Source organism: Neofelis nebulosa, chromosome 13, assembly GCF_028018385.1.
Source record: "Neofelis nebulosa isolate mNeoNeb1 chromosome 13, mNeoNeb1.pri, whole genome shotgun sequence".
NCBI classification, from domain to species: Eukaryota; Metazoa; Chordata; class Mammalia; order Carnivora; family Felidae; genus Neofelis; species Neofelis nebulosa.
This window is the reverse complement of record NC_080794.1, coordinates 34864191-34882867: the sequence shown is the minus strand read 5'-3', so window position 1 is coordinate 34882867 and position 18677 is coordinate 34864191. Positions and strand designations below refer to the sequence as shown.

The following is an 18677-nucleotide window of genomic DNA, read 5'->3' as shown; positions in this document are numbered from 1 at the left end:
TACCTTATGGTTCCCCCAAGGTTTGGGGGGACACTTTAAAGTAAAATGAAACAATAAGAGAAAAACACAAGATACAAGAGATTGTGACTGCATGTTTAAAGAGAAAAAAGACTGGAAGGGTATACATTAAAATATTCCTTGTTGTCAGGATAACAAATAATTTGGGTTTATTTGTATGCGTTTCGGCTCAGCAAGGAGCATGTCTTCAGGTATTTAGATTATTATAAAATTTACTCAACGAATAAAGATAGCCCATGAACAGACAGTGGAAAACAGAAGAGACAGCCAGACTGGAAAGAAAGCAGTCTTTTAAGCTCAGAGAGGAAAGGTGGGGCTAGAGCATCACACATGCATAGGGGCTAACCAAGACCCTCTGAGGGGGCTGGGCCACCTTCCAACAGCAATTGGACCCAGCTCACCAACTGGAACCAAGGCTCACCAATGGGCTCATCCAAACTGGTCACAATCGGTCACATCTACAGTGAGACCTTCCCTAAGATCCATCCCATCTCTGATCCTCCCTCTGGGGCAGGCAGAGTAGGAGACCCCACCTCGAGAGAACTGGGCTGGGACTGGTGAATTCCCCACCTTGTGTTTTTTTATAGCTTTGGCCAGACAATCCACCACATCAGTGTCTTGAACTCCACGTGCCTTAAACTTCTTGGTCCATGAAAGCAGGATGCCCTGGGAGAAGATTTCAGAGCCAGTGAAAATGAGGAAGGTGCTCAGTTCTGAAAACGAGGGGCAGACATTTCATGCATCAAGTGCAGCCCCATGGCTTTCTCTTCTTTTAGCTGAACCCCCCCCCCCTCAATTCTTTCAGCATTCCTTCGGAGGGTTTTCCGAATAATCTAAACATCTTTATTTCATGTGAGCAGTTTGAAATAGCACACACGGTGGCAGAAAGAACAACTGCTGAGGAGTCAGAACACTTGGACTCACAAGATATTAGACAAGTCATTTAACCCCTCCGAGCCTCAGTTTACTCGTCTGTGAAGTGGAGAAACGTCATATCCTGCCTCGGCCCCAGGAATGCTCTGAGGGAAAGGCCTGGCATATGGTAGATAAACATTGTGTGTGCAGAATATGTGGTCTGCCAGGTCCATGAAACAGAACCGGCATGGTGTTACCTGGCAGGACTCCTTTGGGAACTTAATTTCAACTTAGAAAAATGGTTCTCTATTTGCATGATCAATTAGTTGCTTAAAATTGGCGTTTCCCAGAGCACCTCACTGGCTCAGCTGGTAGAGCGTGCAACCCTTGATCTCAGGGTCATGAGTTCAAGCCCCATGTTGGGTGTAGAGATTACTTAAAAATTAAAATAGATAGATAGATAGATATTTTTAGTGTTTATTTATTTTTGAGAGAGAGCTTGAGCGGGAGAGGAGCAGAAAGATGGGAACAGAGGATCTCCAGCGGACTCCTCCCTGACAAGCAGTGAGCCAGATGTGGGGCTCAAACTCACAAACTGAACTGTGAGATCATGACCTGAGCCGAAGTCGGATGCTCAACTGACTGAGACACTCAGGTGCCCCCAAGATAGAACCTTTTTTACAAAATTGTTGTTTCCCAAGAGTTTTGTAAAATAGCAAATAATCGGAATGTTTTAGACTTAGAATTTTGGAGACAAGTGATTTGCCCGCAGTCAAAAGCAGCTGAGCCAAAATTCATAAACTCCCCGACCACACCCTCCCAATCCCTTCAGTTTATGGATAAAGAAGCTGGGATTTTTTAGAGAGGAAGGAAACTGCTCTAGAGATAGCACAGTGAGTGAAGGGTCCAACTGGAATGCTGTTGTCGGAATCCTGAGCGGCCACCAGGTCTTTTCCCCTGCACCACAGCGCCACCTAGTGGCATCTCTCCCTAACTTCTGCCGTCACTGGTTACGGGAACAGCCTTGCTTCATGGGATAGAATAAAAGAATGTAGGGTGGCGTCCCCCCAAAAAGTGTACTGGAGACATGTGGGACTTATTGAGGGCAGGGCGTACGGCGGTGTGGGGAATAAATGCTTGTGATATATAGTTAAGTGGAAAAAAGGCACATACAATTATATTTTCTAAAACTATGCATACGGCAATAACATCAGTGTTGAAAATAGACATGGCTGGAAGGGAAACCAACCATTCAAGGAGCGGGGGTATCTCTGAGAGTTGGGATTAGAGGTGATTTCTGTTTTCTTCTTTAAACTTTTCAATTCCTACCCTCATCTCTCTCTCTTCTACATTGAAAAGTATTACCATTTTATCATTAGAAACACATACACAAACAAAGAAATTTCTCTCTAGCTAAGACTTTTCTGTTCCCTCACTTAAAAAAACAACAAAATAAAACAACCACAGCAAAGCGACCGCCCCTCTTAAGTCCCAGGCTCTTATTTTCTTTAATCATGTTTTAGTTTCACAAAGAAGCCTCCCTGGCCACCCCATTCTCAGGAAGGCTTTCCCTTCCCGCCTCCTTCTGCACTCAGTTTGTCAGCCCCCACCTTCTCCAAGAGCCCTTATTTTAGTGCCACAAAACCTATGTCCGCAGCAGAACCATGATTAAATAGCTGTGCCCACACTGAGTTATTACCAGTGCATTTCCTGTGCCTCAAGTTTTTCTACTTTTCTTTAGGCTTCACTGAAAGGCAGTGGGGGTGGGGGTGGGGGGAATTTTATAAAATACAAGTATTCAATTAGACTTTGATGAGAAAAACCAGTTTTCCCTTCCTCAATATAATCAAGCACTCTTCCCAAGTTTAAGTGTTACCTGAAAATCCTTACTGGGGAAATGACACAAAATGGGTCAAAATGCTTCCAGGCACCTGCTGCCATTTTAAACAAAGTTCTAGAGCTATGTCTCTGGAAAGAGTGGGTGGGGGCTTGTGAGCTTGGCCTGTGTGGCCTTGGGCAAGTCTCTTAACATCTCTGAGCAGCAGTTTTTCTCACATATGAAATGATCATATCTACTTCATATGATTGCTTGGGGAATTTAATGAGATAATACACATAAAGAGTTCAGCATAGTATAAGATACACTGCCGAAATCTGAGGTACAGTGCCATTAATATTATTATTATTATTATTATTATTACTACATAAAGATGCAGGCAGGGATTTGACTTAGATAAATGCCAAAATCCCAGATAAACAAACTATACATTCACCACCAGTTATCAAGAAAATATACAAGTTTGGTTTTCAAACTCAGATGAACTCCAACAGAGCTCAAGAAGTCTCTTCCTTCTTCCTGGGGTCTCCCTTTCTGAGCTCAAATAAAAGGTGCTTAACTATTTGGTGAATCTGATCTCAAATCTGGAGGCCTAATTTCCAACGACTCCTCCTCCCCCTTCCTCTACAGACTCTGGGACCTCTACTCCTCCAGCCAGCAAAGATGATGACACCTCACAGTCAGACTCCAACTGGCCTCTTCTAACATTCTCTGAAACCATCTTAATTTTTGATTTAAAAAACTTTTTAATGTTTATTTATTTTTGAGAGAGAGACAGAGTGCAAGTGGGGGAAGAGCAGAGAGAGAGAGGAAGACACAGAATCCAAAGCAGGTTCCAGGCTCTGAGCTGTCAGCACAGAGCCCAACACCAGGCTTGAACTCATGAACCACGAGATCATGACCTGAGCCAAAGTCAGGCGCTTAACCGACTGAGCCACCCAGGCACCCCTAATTTTTTTAATTTTAATTTTTTTAAGAGACAGAGAGTGCACACAAGTGGGGGAGAGGGGCAAGGGAGAGAGACAAAATCCCAAACAGGCTCTATGCTCCACATGGAGCCCAATGCAGGGCTTGATCCCATGATCCTGGGATCATGACCTGAACCAAAATCAAAAGTCAGATAAATTGACTAAGCTACCCAGCACCCCTGAAGCCTTTATACCAATTTTTTCTAATCCTTTTTTTTTTAAGTTTATTTATTTATTTTGAGAGAGTGCATGTGTGCATGTGTGAATGGGGAAGGGGCAGAGAGAGAGGAAGAGAGAGAATCCCAAGGATGCTCTGCACTGTCAGAGGAGAGCCCAATGTGGGGCTCAGACTCACATATGGTGAGATTATGACCTGGGCCAAAATCCAGAGTCGGATGCTTAACTGACTTAGCCACCCAGGTGTCCCTAATCCCTGTTTTTATAAAATAATAAAAATGTGAACCTCAGCCCATCCCCTGCATAGATTGATCATGGCAAGTTCCCATTCAGTGGAATCAAGTAAATGATTGATTGAAACTCTCAATTGTCAGATAGTTAACAATCGGCTATTAAATACAAGACACTGTGCTACAGATTGTGGGGGTGGGGAAAAAGAATAATATAAAAAGAATAATATAAAATAGCACCTGCGCTCTAGAAACATCTATTGAACCGGGGGACAAGGTACTGAAGCACCAAGAGACAAGTTGCATGGGGACAATCATTGTGGTGACCCTGCAGCTATCACTGACGCACCAGGCACTGTGTTGGGCACGTCGCAGAGGTTTTGTCTAAGCTTCCCCTCAGCCTGGCAAGTAGCTATTATTATCCCCATTTTACATACGGGAAAACAAAGGGCTCAAGAAGTTAAGTAACTTGACCGGGGGACACAGCTTCTTTTGAGCCATGATTCAAAGACAAGTCTGTGGGACTTGAAAACCCATTCCTTTTCCGCTATTCCACACTGAAAAGTGGCTCATGCCAGCAATAGCAAACACATCCCAAGGCCGTCCGTGATATCAAGGTGCTCCATGAATTGTCAGCTGGGTGTCCTGACCAGTACATGCAGGAGGAGATCATGGGCCACCACCCCAGACTGGTGTGGCCTGGGGAGACCTGACTCTTGACTGTGACCCCCTGGCCCCAGAAAGCTCATTGTCCTTTTATATGGTCCCTGTTTACTTTTGCAGATTTACATAGATGGGGTTTGACTTCTCCCTATTTATCAATTGAACATCTGAGTCACACAGAGTTGAGACCCCAGCTGGGTAGTGACAACACTGTTGCTCCAATGACCCCACCTACATTCTCCTCCTAAGGGCTCACTGAAGAGGTGAGACTCCGTGAGCCTTCCTGCTCTATTCCAGTCAGCTATGTCAGCCGTGCTAAGTGTGGCCCCCACCCCGGAGGCTGTAAGAAATCCAAACCTAAGTCCCCACAAATTAAAACACTCTCAGGTGGGGCTCGGCAATGTGTGTCTAACAAGCCCTCTAGGGGATTCCCACGCAACCAAGTCTGAGACCTAAAGGGTAAAAACTATTCTGTTGTCGTGTGCTGTGCCCGTGTCAAGTGCAAAATCAAGGCGGCCACATTTGCAAATTCTTTGCCTCACAATTCCACCTCATTGTGCAAAACAAGGAAAAGAAAAAGAAAAAGAAAAAGAAAAAGAAAAAGAAAAAAACAAAACTCTTGCTGACCTCTCCTGTTCCCAGCCTGACTCCTGAACCTGCCCACATTCTCCAGCCCCGAACCCCAAATCCCACACAGCTTCTTCCCTCCCCGGCACGAACCTTACCTCTTCCAGTTTAGTCTGTCTGCAGGGAAAAGAAAAGGTTAGGCCAAGGGGCAATTTCTTATGCTTCAACCCTTTGGTCTTCATGAAGTCTGCCAGACAGTCAGCTACGTATTCAAACAGCTACAGAGAAGAGAAAGCACAGAACACTGGGCTAAGGCATGGTCACTTATAAACTTGAGGCCAAGGCCTCCCCACCCCCCTACCCCCCACCCCCACCTCACAGAGCCCTTGCCCCAATACCTCTGAGCCGTTTCCTCGGATAATTTCATTGGGTGTTGGGTAGAACTGACTCTCCATCTGGACGTTTCTTTTCCCCTCTTCAGAGACCTGCACCTTCAAGACTCGAAACTTGGACCCTCCAAGATCCAGGGAAAGAAACTCCCCTTTTTCTATTAAAAAACAAAGTTATCACTTATTGAAGGTCTGTTATACGGCAAACTCTGCTTTAGAAGTTGGACATGTAATAAATGTCACTAAATCTCACAACCACCCCATGAACTAGGTATCATCATACCCACTTGCTGAGACTCTAGAAGTACAACCATGAGCTGAGCCCTCCCAGCAAGGGGCAGAGCTGGGGTGTGGCCCAAACCTGCCAGACTCTGCAGCCTAGGCCCCGCCCACTGGGCCACGCTGTAGGGCATAAACGTGGAGGCAAACGCAAACCCACTTGAGGCAGGTGGTATTAGAAATGGGCCTTGGGGCACCTGCATGGCTGTTGGTTGAGCATTTGACTCTTGATCTTAGTTCACATCATGATCCCAGGGTCGTGGGATCAAGCCCTGCGTCAGGCTCTGTGCTGAGCATGGAGCCTGCTTAAGACTTTTTCTCTCTCCCCAACTTGAGGGAAGAAAGGAAAGAAATGAAATGAAATGAAATGAAAAGAAAAGAAAAGAAAAGAAAAGAAAAGAAAAGAAAAGAAAAGAAAAGAAAAGAAAAGAAAAGAAAAGAAAAGAAAAGGGAAGGGAAGGGAAGGGAAGGGAAGGGAAGGGAAGGGAAGGGAAGGGAAGGGAAGGGAAGGAAAGGAGGAAGGAAGAAAGAGAGGGAGGGAGGGAGGGAGGGAGAGAGGGAGGGAGGGAGGGAGAAAAGATAAGAAAAGACAAGAAAAGACAAGGAAAGACAAGAAAGAAAAGAAAGAAAGAAGAAATGGGCCTTGAGGATGGAGTCTATTCTAGCATGCCACAACCAGGCTGAGAGCAGATACTCCAAGAGTGGGCAAAGTGCTGGTAAGGCAGAAGGAAAAGGCAGAGAGGTATGCAGGGAAGAGAAACCGGCCCCATACAAGGCTCAGTCTCATGGGCAGAGGGAAAAGACTCCAGAAGGGAAAAAAGACAGGGACCAAATGATAGCCCTTAAGGGGCCAAGGATATTCATATTTGGGGGCCAGACCCAGCCCAGTACAAGGCAGATGCTATTAATAAAAAGGTGGGAATAATAAATTAATTAATTAATTAATAATAATAATAATAAATAATAATAATAAAAAGGTTGAGGCAGTTCACTTTGGTGACTTCAACTCGGGATCCAGCCAGAATTTCTGCTAGGACTCTTGCCAGTGTCTGCATCAGCCACAGATGCGGGATAGGAAGGCAGGTGTACAAACTCTTGAACCAACAAGCCTTCGTATAGAATTATCTGTGCCTGACAAGTGGCTACAGGTTAGGCATGCTTCATGATATACATACACCCAAGGCACATGTAAGTGAAACTCCATGACCACAAATCTGGTCACCCAAGTGGCCTTATTTTGTACCGTGTGACCCTAGACACAGCTGCATGGATACAGGGACCAGCTGGCCGTTCAGATTTACTTCTTGTGAAATATGAAATAAAACACAGTGAGAAATTGCTAGTTGGTGGTAAAAACCAAAGTGGAAGGTGCCCCAAACCAGAGGTCAGCTGAGGAGCCAAGGTGGCCCTATGTATGTAGGCCGAAACCACGGAGGGAAATTCTGACTCCTAGTTCCCTTGCAGCTTAAGTGTACCACGGTTCGTGCCCTCAGATTCACGAGATCCTGTGTGTCTTCCTTTTTGCTTTCTGTGTCTTTGTACAACAGACCTCCTTTCTTGACCTGGCTTGCCTGGGTTCTCCATTCCTGGCATTAAAGATCTAGAGACAGGCCCTCCTGAGCAGTGCTCTGCAGACTTCAATGTGCATGTGAATCTCCCAAGAATTTTAACATGCAGATTACATGATTCAATTTAGGTGGGCTCAGAGATTTTGTGGGTTTTAAAAAAATGTATGTATATATACGTATGTATGTACATATGGATGTAATCACTACATCCAACATGGGGCTTGAACTCGTGACCCTGAAATCAAGAGTCGCATGCTCTTTCAATTGAGCCAGCCAGGCACCCCTGAGATTTTATATTTTTCTTTTTTTTTTTTAATGTTTATTTTTGAGAGAGACAGAGACAGAGAGAAAGAGTGTGAGTGGGGGAGGGTCAAAGAGAAAGGGAGACACAGAATCAGAAGCAGGCTCCAGGCTCTGAGCTGTCAGCACAGAGCACGACGCGGGGCTCGAACTCACAGACGTGAGATCATGACCTGAGCCGAAGCCAGACGCTTAACCGACTGAGCTACCCAGGCGCCCCGAGACTTTATATTTCTAAACAAGTTCCCAGGTCTCTGCTGCAGGTCTCTGGACCACAGTTAGAGTTGCACGGGCTTAGTCATTTATAGACCCAGCCAGCTGGATCTTTTGTTTTTGTGGAGATTATTTGGACAGAAAGATTCTTATCTCCCTAGATCAGCTCCCAAAGAAGCCTGTTGGAGTCATTTATTATTCATGAAGGGAATCCAGGGACCTGATACTGTGCAATTTTTATTAGCCTTCATCACGTACCAAACAAGAGATGCTTTCACAGATGTTATCTGAAGTAGGAAATAGGGAAGATCACACAATCCTTGTATGAACATTTACTGAGCACTGACTCTGTGCCAGATAACACGCCACGTGCTAGGAAGGCACAGGGAGGGCCGGAGTGAACGCCACAGAGGAGGCGGAAAGAGCCGAGTACTGAAGAATGCGAGGGAGGGAGGTGGGCAGCCAGCCAGAGGAGGTCCCAGGGAGGAAACCTGGAGCCAAGGAATGAGCTCACATAGGGAAGGGAGGGTCTGCTTCTGAGGAAAGAGGGAGGTGTGACAGAAATGAGGCTTGCAGGTAGTCTCGGGATAAACTAGGAAAGAGCTGGAAAAACTGTCCCACCCCAAAGAGCTTGAGTTTTATCCGGAAGGTGAGGGGGAGCCACAGAAAGATTTGAAGCATGGGAGTGCCGAGCTCTGATGGAGACTTGGGGAAAATGTCTCCAGCACCAGTCAGAATAGACTGGAGGATTTTAATAACAGAGGAGCTTCCTGTGCTGCGGTTCGGGTTGGAGGTGATATGCAAAACCCAGTGTAGGGTAGCATGGATTCATCCCTTCCTCTGGACACCGGTGCTCTTATCGGTGTGCAATCGCCTGGCTCCACCAGTGACTCAAGATGCAATTTCATGGAAACCACCTGGCGTGGTCCCTTCTGTGACTTTGACCCCAGAGAAAGGACTCGTTGGAACCTGAGGGAGGGAGGACCTACCTAGAAGAAGAGACAATAGCGGCAGTGGGGCCATCAGGATCTCGACAGCAATTATGAAGATTATCATGACTGTCCAATCGTGGGGACGTAATGTACAACATGGTGACTGTAGTTAATAATACTGTGCTGCGTATTTGAAAACGGCTAAGAGGGTAGATCTTAAAAGTCATCATCAGAAGAAAAAAAGAAATTTGTCACTACATGTGTTGCCAAATGTTAGACTCACTGTGGTGGTCATTTTGCCGTATATACAAACATCAAATCATGTTGTACACCTGAAACTAATACAATGTGGTGCCAATTATATCTCAATAAAAATTTTTAAAAAATAAAAAGATAACGATCTCCCAAGAGAGTGAGGTTGCCTTGACAATCCGCCCCTGTAGGCGGATTCTGTGACCTTTCCGAGGCTCCAGGGTTTCCTTCTCCTAAGCCACTCCCAGGGTTTATGCCCCTGTTCCTTCCTGTTCCCACAGATGCACGATGACTGAATGTGTAGATTCCCGGAGACGCAGAATCTCCAGGGGAAGAGACCTGAGAAACCACACCACATTTAGGAACTGCTTCGGGGGAGTCTTTTTGTTTTTTGTTTTGAGAGAGAGAGAGAGGGCACAAGTGAAAGAGGGGCAGAGAGAGAGAGAGAGAGAGAAAGTGGGGCTCACCCAGGGCTCATGCTCACCCAGAGTGGGACTCGAGCTCACGAACTGTGAGATCATGACCTGAGCTGAAGTCAAATGCTTAATGACTGAGCCACCCAAGCTCCCCGCAGCTGAGTCTTATACTCAGGTGAGCAAGGGACCCCTGTTCTAGGGCAGCCCCCTGGGCATATCAGCTGACTACATCAGGCCCCCTGGGCTCCCCTTCAAGGCTCCCCCCTCAGTAGCAGCATCTGGAGTCGGGCCTACAGCATCACAATCACCGTCACAATCATGTGATGGGCACTTCCCGTCCCCCTTCCCTCGTGACTGGTAGAGGATAAGGCACAAAGGCTAACACTTTTAAGGCACTTTGTAAGAACAGTCAGTTGCAGCTCCCTCACTGAAAGGCTGGGAGGGAGCTAAGCTCTAACAAGTTACCCCCTCTCAGGTAGGTTTGGATAAAAGGAAGGGAATTACAGACAGTAGGTGAACTCAGGATTTCTCTGGCACCTGCACACATTTTTGAAATGGAGGTCCCAGTGGATTAGTAGCATTTTATTTGTTTGCTTTTGTTAGTAACCATGAAATTACACCACCAGCTCACAGGAGCCACACAAGACTTGGGGCAATATTTGCGAGATTTTAAAGCACTCCCTCCACATGACTTCATCAGATCCTAACAACCCTGATCTTTTACTGATGCAGACAGGAGTGCAGTGGTCCTGGGACTTACCAAGGCCACTTGGCCCCAGGGACTCTGGGTCCCAAGACCTCACTGCAACAGGATTACCGGTGAAAATTATTATATGATGAGAGGCTCTGAGGAGAGGTACCTCCGGGCCTGAGGGTTTCTAAGACTTGTCAGTTTCACTTCCAAACCTTCCTGAAATAGCCAGGGCCAGGAAGACGCATCTATCCCCACAGCCTCCAGACCATCAAAGTCACTTGCCCTCGCTTCTGGGGACACACCTCAGCAGGAAGAACCAAAGCACAGGAAGCTGGGAGGACTTCACCCTGGTGCCTCCCGCCATAGACACACCCATGACTCAGATGCTTACTCTGAATGGCCCTGGATGACCCTTCGAGGACCACAGTCCCCTAGGCACTTTCATAGAACAGCATCTGGAACTCAGCAGATTTTTTTAAACAGGACTGTCTCTCTCCAAAGCTTATGTCCCTCCAAGGTGAGTAATTGTCCACCCAGCCACCACTGAGGGAATAGGACTTTCACATCACAGTTCCCGGAGAACTCTCGAATGGCAGAAACTACCTTGACCCAGTCATTGGCCCACAGGGGTCCAGAACCCAGCTAATCCAATCAAAGCCCCTGGGAGTTTCCTAAACTTCGGTCCCTGCTCCTTCAAGGGCCCCAAAGCCCTCGCTGGAGCTTGGTGGGAGCACTGGGACACTGCCATTGGGGGAGCTCATTGGTCCTCAGTGTTCTCATCTGACCTGGGCAAAACAGTTACAACTCAGAGTTCTTAAGGGACAGTAACACCCCTGACCACAGATGGTGCCTGGTAGACACCTGTCTACCCTTCCTGTCCCTCCTGTGGCTTTGCCCAGAGGCTGAGAATGGAGGAGGTGGATGGAAACTTGTGGATTCCCTCTAGAGACCTCTAGGCTATGGTCAGCAAAGCAATAGTTCCCCAAGGATGTCCACATCCTGGGATGCCTGGGTGGCTCAGTCGGTTGAGCGTCTGACTTTTGATTTCGGCTCAGGTCATGATCCCAGGGTTGTGGTATGAAGCCCTGCCTCAGGCTCATGCTCATGCTCATTTTCTCTCTCTCTCTCTCAAAATTAAAAAAAAAAAAAAAAAAAAAAAAAGATGTCCACATCCTAATCCCCAGACCTGTATATATGTTAGTTACATGGCAAGGGAAAATTAAGGTTACAGATGGGATTAAAACTGTTCATGGGTTGGCCTTGATTTTGGAAGATTATCCTGGATTATCTGAGTGTGCCTAATGTGTAATCACAAGGTCTTTAAATGTGGAAGAGAGAAGCAGAAGGATCAGAGTCAGAGAGAGATTTAAAGATGCATCGCAGCTGGTTTGGAGATAAAAAGGGGCATGAGCCACGGAATGCAGGCGGAAAATGCAAGGAAAGAGATTCTACCCCAGAGCTTCCAGAAGGAACATGGCCCTGCTGACAGCCTGATTATAGCCCAGTGGGACCCAGTTCAGACTTCTGACCTTCAGAGCTGTAAGAGAATAAATTTTGGGTGGGTTTTAAGCTGCTACGTTTGTGGTAACTTATTATAGCAGAAAACAGAAAACAAATACAGAGGCCAACTCTCTCATTTTACAGATAAAGAAACTAAGGCTAAACGTTTGGCCAAAGGTCACCAAGAAATGGGCCTAGAACCCAGGTTTCTTGAACCGTCATTTATTCTTCCTCCCACTACATCACCTTATCTTCCATTACTTACCACCTTGGGCCTAGAATCCAGATACCTAGGCATGAAACACCACTTATTATCCATTCAACAAATATTTCAGGGCCTAGTGTGCATCAGGCACTTCGCTAGGTGCTCAGAACACTGTGGTGAAGAAGAAACAGACCCTGCCCTCAGGGAGCGCTGGCCCAGCAGGGAGACCCGGCATGGGAATGCTTCCTAGATGGAGGCAGGGACCGCTACCCTGAGATTGAAGAGCCAGGTTGATGTTCACGAGAGGAAGAATGTTGGATGCCCCAGCAAGTGAATAAACAAAATGTGTGGGGCCAAGGTGAGCGGAGAAAAAGCAGGGCACATTTGAACTTTGGTTCAAAACTTTTGGTATTGACTAGACTGAAGCAGAGAGAGTTGGAGGGGAATGTGCACAGAGGGCTGGAGAGATAAGCCGGGGGACAGGTACCCATCAGCCAGGGAGAAAGCAGGGAGATCAGGGTCCCTGGCAGCCCCTAGCCCCACTCACCTGAGCCATCTGGGATGGCCCTGACAAAGGTGGGCAGCATCTTCACGGAGGCTGTGGGGTTGGTGTCCTTCCCCAGGCCCTTCTGCATTTCAGCCTGGAACCGAGCCATGATGTCCAAAAGGGTCTCATCGGAGAGCCGCATGTGATACAGGAATCTGTCCACCTGGAACAGACACCAGGGTGACCAGGGTTGCCTGTTAGGGGTGCTTGTCCTCCACTCCCATCACGAAGCTGCATTTCTGACTCTGGGGACATCGACAGTCATGATGTCGATTCCCAAAAGTTCCTTGCCTGACCCCTCACATCTTGGAGACAAAGTGGGGAATTGGAAGAACAGAATGGATTGGAAGGCTGGGAGGTAGGAATTTATTCCTCTGAAGGGTGAGCTCTGAGGAAGAAAGGATTCTCCCATTTTTCTGATGGGACAATAGAGGGGCAAAAGCTACAAAGGATTCAGGGTTTCTAATTCCTAGCCCAGGGCCTGCACCCTTGTCTCATTGCCTCTCCACTACAAAAGACTAGCTATAGTTTGAAAGGTAAATTCCTAAGCACAGAAGTTTTCACTTCCAATGATGACAATATATACCCAGACTTGTTTCCTTTTGTTTATGGGCTGCTAGGAAGCTCAGCTAAATTTAGTTTCCAATTGCAATCTCTAAATTCTAGTCCCTTAAATTGTCATTCTGCTTTTAACTGAGGTTCTAATTAAGATGAAGTTTAATTTCTCTTTAAATTTTTTTTATTATGTTTCTTTATTTTTGAGAGGCAGAGAGAGACAGGGCATGAGCAGGGGAGGGGCAGAGAGAGAGGGAGACGCAGAATCCGAAGCAGGCTCCAGGCTCCGAGCCGTCAGCCCAGAGCCCGACGCGGGGCTCCAACCCATGAACCGTGAGATCATGACCTGAGCCGAAGTCGGACACTCAACCGACTGAGCCACCCGGGCGCCCCAAGATGAAGTTTAATTTTTTTTTTTTTTTTTTTTTTAATTTTTTTTTTTCAACATTTTTTATTTATTTTTGGGACAGAGAGAGACAGAGCATGAACGGGGGAGGGGCAGAGAGAGAGGGAGACACAGAATCGGAAACAGGCTCCAGGCTCCGAGCCATCAGCCCGGAGCCTGACGCGGGGCTCGAACTCACGGACCGCGAGATCGTGACCTGGCTGAAGTCGGACGCTTAACCGACTGCGCCACCCAGGCGCCCCTGAAGTTTAATTTTTAAAGCCAGCCCCAGTAGCTCCTGAAAATGAGTGGGAAACACTCATTTTCAAATGAGTGGGCAAAGGACCACTGCCCTAATGGAGGGACACTATAAAACTCACTCTGGCTGTGCTTAGTACAACAGTTTCCTCTTCATGGTAATGCTCATCATTTGGTAGTGACAGCCTGGATTCCCAGGGCTTACTGGAACAGATGACTGAGGGGGTCACGAGTAGGGACAGTGGCACAGATGCCCTGTATTTGCCCCTCCTGCTTTATGTACACATACTGAGCAGCCTCTCCACCCACCCAAGTCACAAGCAGACTTGATCCCGGCACATTCCTAGAGGAATCACTCTCCCACACTTTTCTCAAAGGCTAAGAACATTCGTTGCAGTCTACAAAGTGCTTTCATGTAGGCAACCTCGTTCAATCTCCCTGACATGGCTTTGAGGCAGCCAGGTGAGGCCAGAATTCTTGCTTCTGGTTGAGAAATGAGGACTCCAAGCCTCAGAGTCATGAAGCAACACTGGGAGAGCTGTAAGTGAATGGCAGCCGTGGGACTAGAATCCAGTCTGGTTTTGCCTGGTTTTGCTTCACAGCTCTGTGCAGGACACAGTAGCCCAACAGAGACATTACACGGAAAGTGCAGGGGCCACATGACCTTTATCACAGGACAGGTGCCTAGTCATCAGCCAGGCCTACTGGGCAGCGTCCCAGCTTAGGCTGGGGACAATATGGAGACCCAAGCCAGTGAAATGGCGCATGGCTCCAGGGACTTGGGGGCCAGGGAGAGGCCAGAAAACCATCAGAGAGCCATTAGCAAAAAGGACAATTGGGCTTTCAGTGTATTTGAGGAGATAGGATGGAACCAGGTCATGCTTCATTAAGGGCTTCCTGTTCACCCTGAGTCCGTTTATGACTAATTGGTTGGCACAGCCACACACACAGAGAAAACCGACAGAAGGGACGTGACCCAAGTAATTGGGGCTTGGGGAAGGGTAAGATGTACTACACGGGAACTAAACTTGCTCCCTTTCCACCCCAAGGACCCTGAGATGCGCCCTTGGACCTACAGCTCATTTTGCTCAGCGCCCAACAGAACTTCTCCCGTGTCCCCATAGTGTCATCCCTCACGTACAAGACATGGGTTTGAGGCCCCATTGGGGTCATTTGCCAGCTGCAGTTTAAGAGTCCTTCAGAACTGTGGGTTTCCGCTCCTGCTGTTTCACTAAGTTCAAGTCGTGACAGAAAGAATGTCAGCTTAGCAACAATTTCTTGTTTATTCTTTGTACCTCCCACAGGACCTAGTGCAGTAGCTAGACGGGAAAAATGAAACATACGTTGGGGAGGGAAAGCTGTATTTTAAATCCAAACAGGTGATTTGGGGCCTGTGTAACCAGGCACATCCTTTGCAGGCACTAAGGGAGGGTGTTTGAGTTGCAGAAAACCAAGCACACATTTGGAAAGACTCTGAGACCGTGAAACAGGATATCTTCTAAACAAAAGAGCCAACACACGGTACATTTAACATAGAAGAGCAAATTCAAAAATGTAAGCTCAGACTTGCTGAATGACAGAATGTGGGAGCCGGAAGTGACTTTAGAGATCACTTAGTCCAAAGGTCCCATATGAATCAAGAGTCATAAAAAGGTTCACCTCTTTGACCCAGTGATTTCGGCTCTGAAAATCTAACCTTATGATGATCACAAAGATGGATAACAGTAAACACATTCCAGTGTTTTTCATAACAATATCTTAACTGTTAAAAAATGTTTTCAAAAGTAGCCAAATGTCAGGGGCACCTGGGTGGCTCAGTTGGTTAAGCATCCAACTTCCGTTCAGGTCATGATCTTACGGTTGGTGAGTCTGAGTCCCACATCAGGCTCTGGGGTGACAGCTCAGAGCCTGGAGCCCGCTTCGGATTCTGTGTCTCCCTCTCTCTCTGCCCCACCCCCGCTTGCACGCTGTCTCTCTCGGTCTCCCAAAAACGAATAAACGTTAAAAAAACATGTTTTTAAGTAGCCAAATGTCCAACAAGAGGGAAAAGATTAAGTTACAGTATATCCAACATGATTGAATATCAGAGGATAATAAAATGATAATAATGAAGAAATGGGAGAAATGGACACAAGTGGTTACAATATAACAATACGTGAAGGACACAAGAGTCAGAATTGTAGATGAGCTAGAAATACAACTGTAAAAACACACCATAACGGCTTCCACCGGGCAAATCTGACAGTGTTTGTGAGAGGGGTGGGAATAAAGGTAACGTTTCCCCTTTTCGTAATGTTGACTTACTGAACCATAAAAAGTACATACTGAAAACCTGACCAGCCCTTCTCTTATGAGTGAACAGTCTGCAGGTCAGTGACCAGAGTCAGCCCAATGTTCTCAGTAGGTCAAATAACGTCAATATATTGAATTGGAAAAGAAGTTATCACAGTGGTGTTTCCTTCCTTCCTTCCTTCCTTCCTTCCTTCCTTCCTTCCTTCCTTCCTTCCCTCCTTCCTTCCTTCCCTCCCTCCCTCTCTCCCTTCTGGTTTTATTTTGTTTGGTCTTTGTTTTAACATTGGTATAGGGAGATTGAAAAAAAATTGTTCCAGGGTCTAAACGGTAACCCTCCCAGGCAAGTATGGCCCAGGATCTTGACACTCTGGAGGCAGGAAGCACAGAAACTAAGGAGGGGATAGACTACCTGACCCTGGAGAGAAAGAAAGGGCCTGTGCCTTTTGACCAGGTGTGTTTACACCACGTGGAGGAGGGCACGAGCCCGTGTTCTCAGAACCTGTGACTCATCCAGCAACCAATAAACCAGATGTCCGTACTATCCCAGTCACCTGTTACTTCTGGTGGCCACAAGGTGCTCCTGACTATCCCTCCTCAGCTCACTCTTCAGCTTTCTTGGAAGGGGAGAGAGGAGGGAGATGGGAAGGGTCAACCTCAGGCCCTGACAAAGGCTCACCCTCCTCGCAGAGGACCCGAACAAATCCGTGGAGGCTGCAACCTGGGGCTGGTGGACAAGCAGGTCCCACCTGATTCTAGGATGTAACAAAAGGAACCAAGGAAATGAAACTAATTCGCAGAACCAAATGGAAAGGTTCCAAAGACTTCTCTCTTGGGTTTTGTAGAGATACATGCAGGTTTCTTCTTTACTAAGCAGGAAATAATGGAAAGTGAATCTTTAAGTTGTACTCTTTAGGACTTTTCTACCTCCTCAAGAAGCCAGTAGAGGACTCCATGAAACTAATCAATAAGTGAAAATTAAGACAGCTTAAATCAGATTGATTCACAATACTTTAAGATTTGCTATAACTTCTAACCCAATTCTCTAATGAACAGAATTTAGTGGAGGTTTATCCCACCAAGCACATGAGGGCTGTAAGGGACCATGCTTCCTCTCTGTGTTTGAAAAGCCTGGAGGCATCACAGCACAATGGAAAGAATGCTAGGGGAGTCAGAGACTTGGGTTTAATCCTCACTCCACCTTAAATACTCGGGTGGCTTTGGCTAAGTCCGCCTCCTGAGAGGATTTCTGTTATCTGTAAATTGAGAGACACTAGTGCCCAGGGTGCTGCCTCGGCAGCTGGAGTGGCTGGTGTGGCAGGCTGGGCTCCTTCCAGGCTGCCAGCAGAGAATGGTGAGCCTTGGCAACTTTTAAGCAGCCTACCTTGGAATCAATTTTGTGGAGAGGTTTCGTGGGCAAAGTGGCGGAATAATGCACAGCCTACCATTGGCCAACAGCCATGGCAATAGTAAATATTTCAACTGTTGTACATCAAAACCCACATCCCTCTTGGTTGGTTCCCATGCTTCTATTCTTTCAAGCACATGAAGAATTACTTGAAAGGTTCTCAAAATTTCTCTCCCCTCCTTTGTAGCCTTTCCCCTCAAACATCCCTGACATCAAACACGATTGTCTTTCACCTTTCTAAAGACTTTTGCCTCATCCACACCCAGTGATATCTGCCAGGAAGTGCAGAGTGAAATGCAAGACTGAGGACAATGTCTAATGCCCAGCCTGTGGGAGATTTGCTCCGCTCCCCGCTCCGTGAGCTCTTTGCTGGTCCTGTGCTCCCTGGGTCTTCTCTAATAAGCTTGCTTAAGTCCCTTTGGATGCAGCCACGGTATCAATTAGTTCTTTCAGTCAAGAATGAGCCAGGTATCTCTGAGCTTTGCGAGTCCTTACCTTCTTGATCTGATCCTCCTTCAGCTTGGTGAAGTAAAATGCCATCAAGTGTACGGCAAACATTTTTTCCAAGTTTGGTTTCTCCTGAGATGGGCAGAGATTTCTGTGCAGTGTTTACTCCCGTGTCTCTGGAGTGCTGCCCACTCCTGGTCAGGCTGGAGGCCTCCAGGAACTAGGTGCTACAGATTAAATACCTCCAGGCTGCTTAGTTCAATGATTAAACTTCGCCCCCTCGCTCCGGTCCCTCCCTCCAGCATACATTTGATTGTCTAATAGGAGGCTTGGGACGGCAGCTGAGGATTGGTGGAGGGGAGGCAGGTGATGGGTTGCTTGACTCTTTGAGAATTGGGTGCCACAAAATACCATTGCTAAGCAACACTCTCAAGCCAGCGTTCCACCAAGCCCACTCAGCCGAGGAAAATCCGAGAAGTTGGGCGTTAAACAAAGCCAACTTTGAACCAGCTGAACTGCTCGGCAAATGTTTGGTCTCAGCCTTTTCTCTTTTGTCCTTTTCTTCTCAATCCAGGGATGTAACTCCTGACTCCCTGCCCCTCCGTAGCACTGTCTTAATTAAGACTAAAACATTGCCCTGGTCAGGGAGATTTCAAGAATGTTGAGGCAAATCCCTCCATTTGTGACAGATCAGATCTCTTGGCCAACAGCCCATGGTAATGGAA

At 46.9% G+C, this 18677-nt stretch overlaps 1 protein-coding gene across 1 annotated transcript in view; it reads right to left on the bottom strand.

The window, feature by feature from the left end:
* HKDC1 (hexokinase domain containing 1) overlaps positions 1 to 18227 on the bottom strand; it is a 49822-nt gene extending 31595 nt beyond the window's left edge. The window contains exons 1-5 of the mRNA XM_058696551.1: positions 18001 to 18227; positions 12611 to 12773; positions 5714 to 5862; positions 5474 to 5593; positions 589 to 684 (exon numbers count right to left, since the gene is read on the bottom strand). Coding sequence (XP_058552534.1) covers positions 589 to 684; positions 5474 to 5593; positions 5714 to 5862; positions 12611 to 12773; positions 18001 to 18063 — 591 coding nt within the window. The 5' untranslated portion in view covers positions 18064 to 18227. The remainder of the gene's footprint in view (positions 1 to 588; positions 685 to 5473; positions 5594 to 5713; positions 5863 to 12610; positions 12774 to 18000) is intronic.
* Between the last annotated feature and the right edge of the window lie 450 nt (positions 18228 to 18677).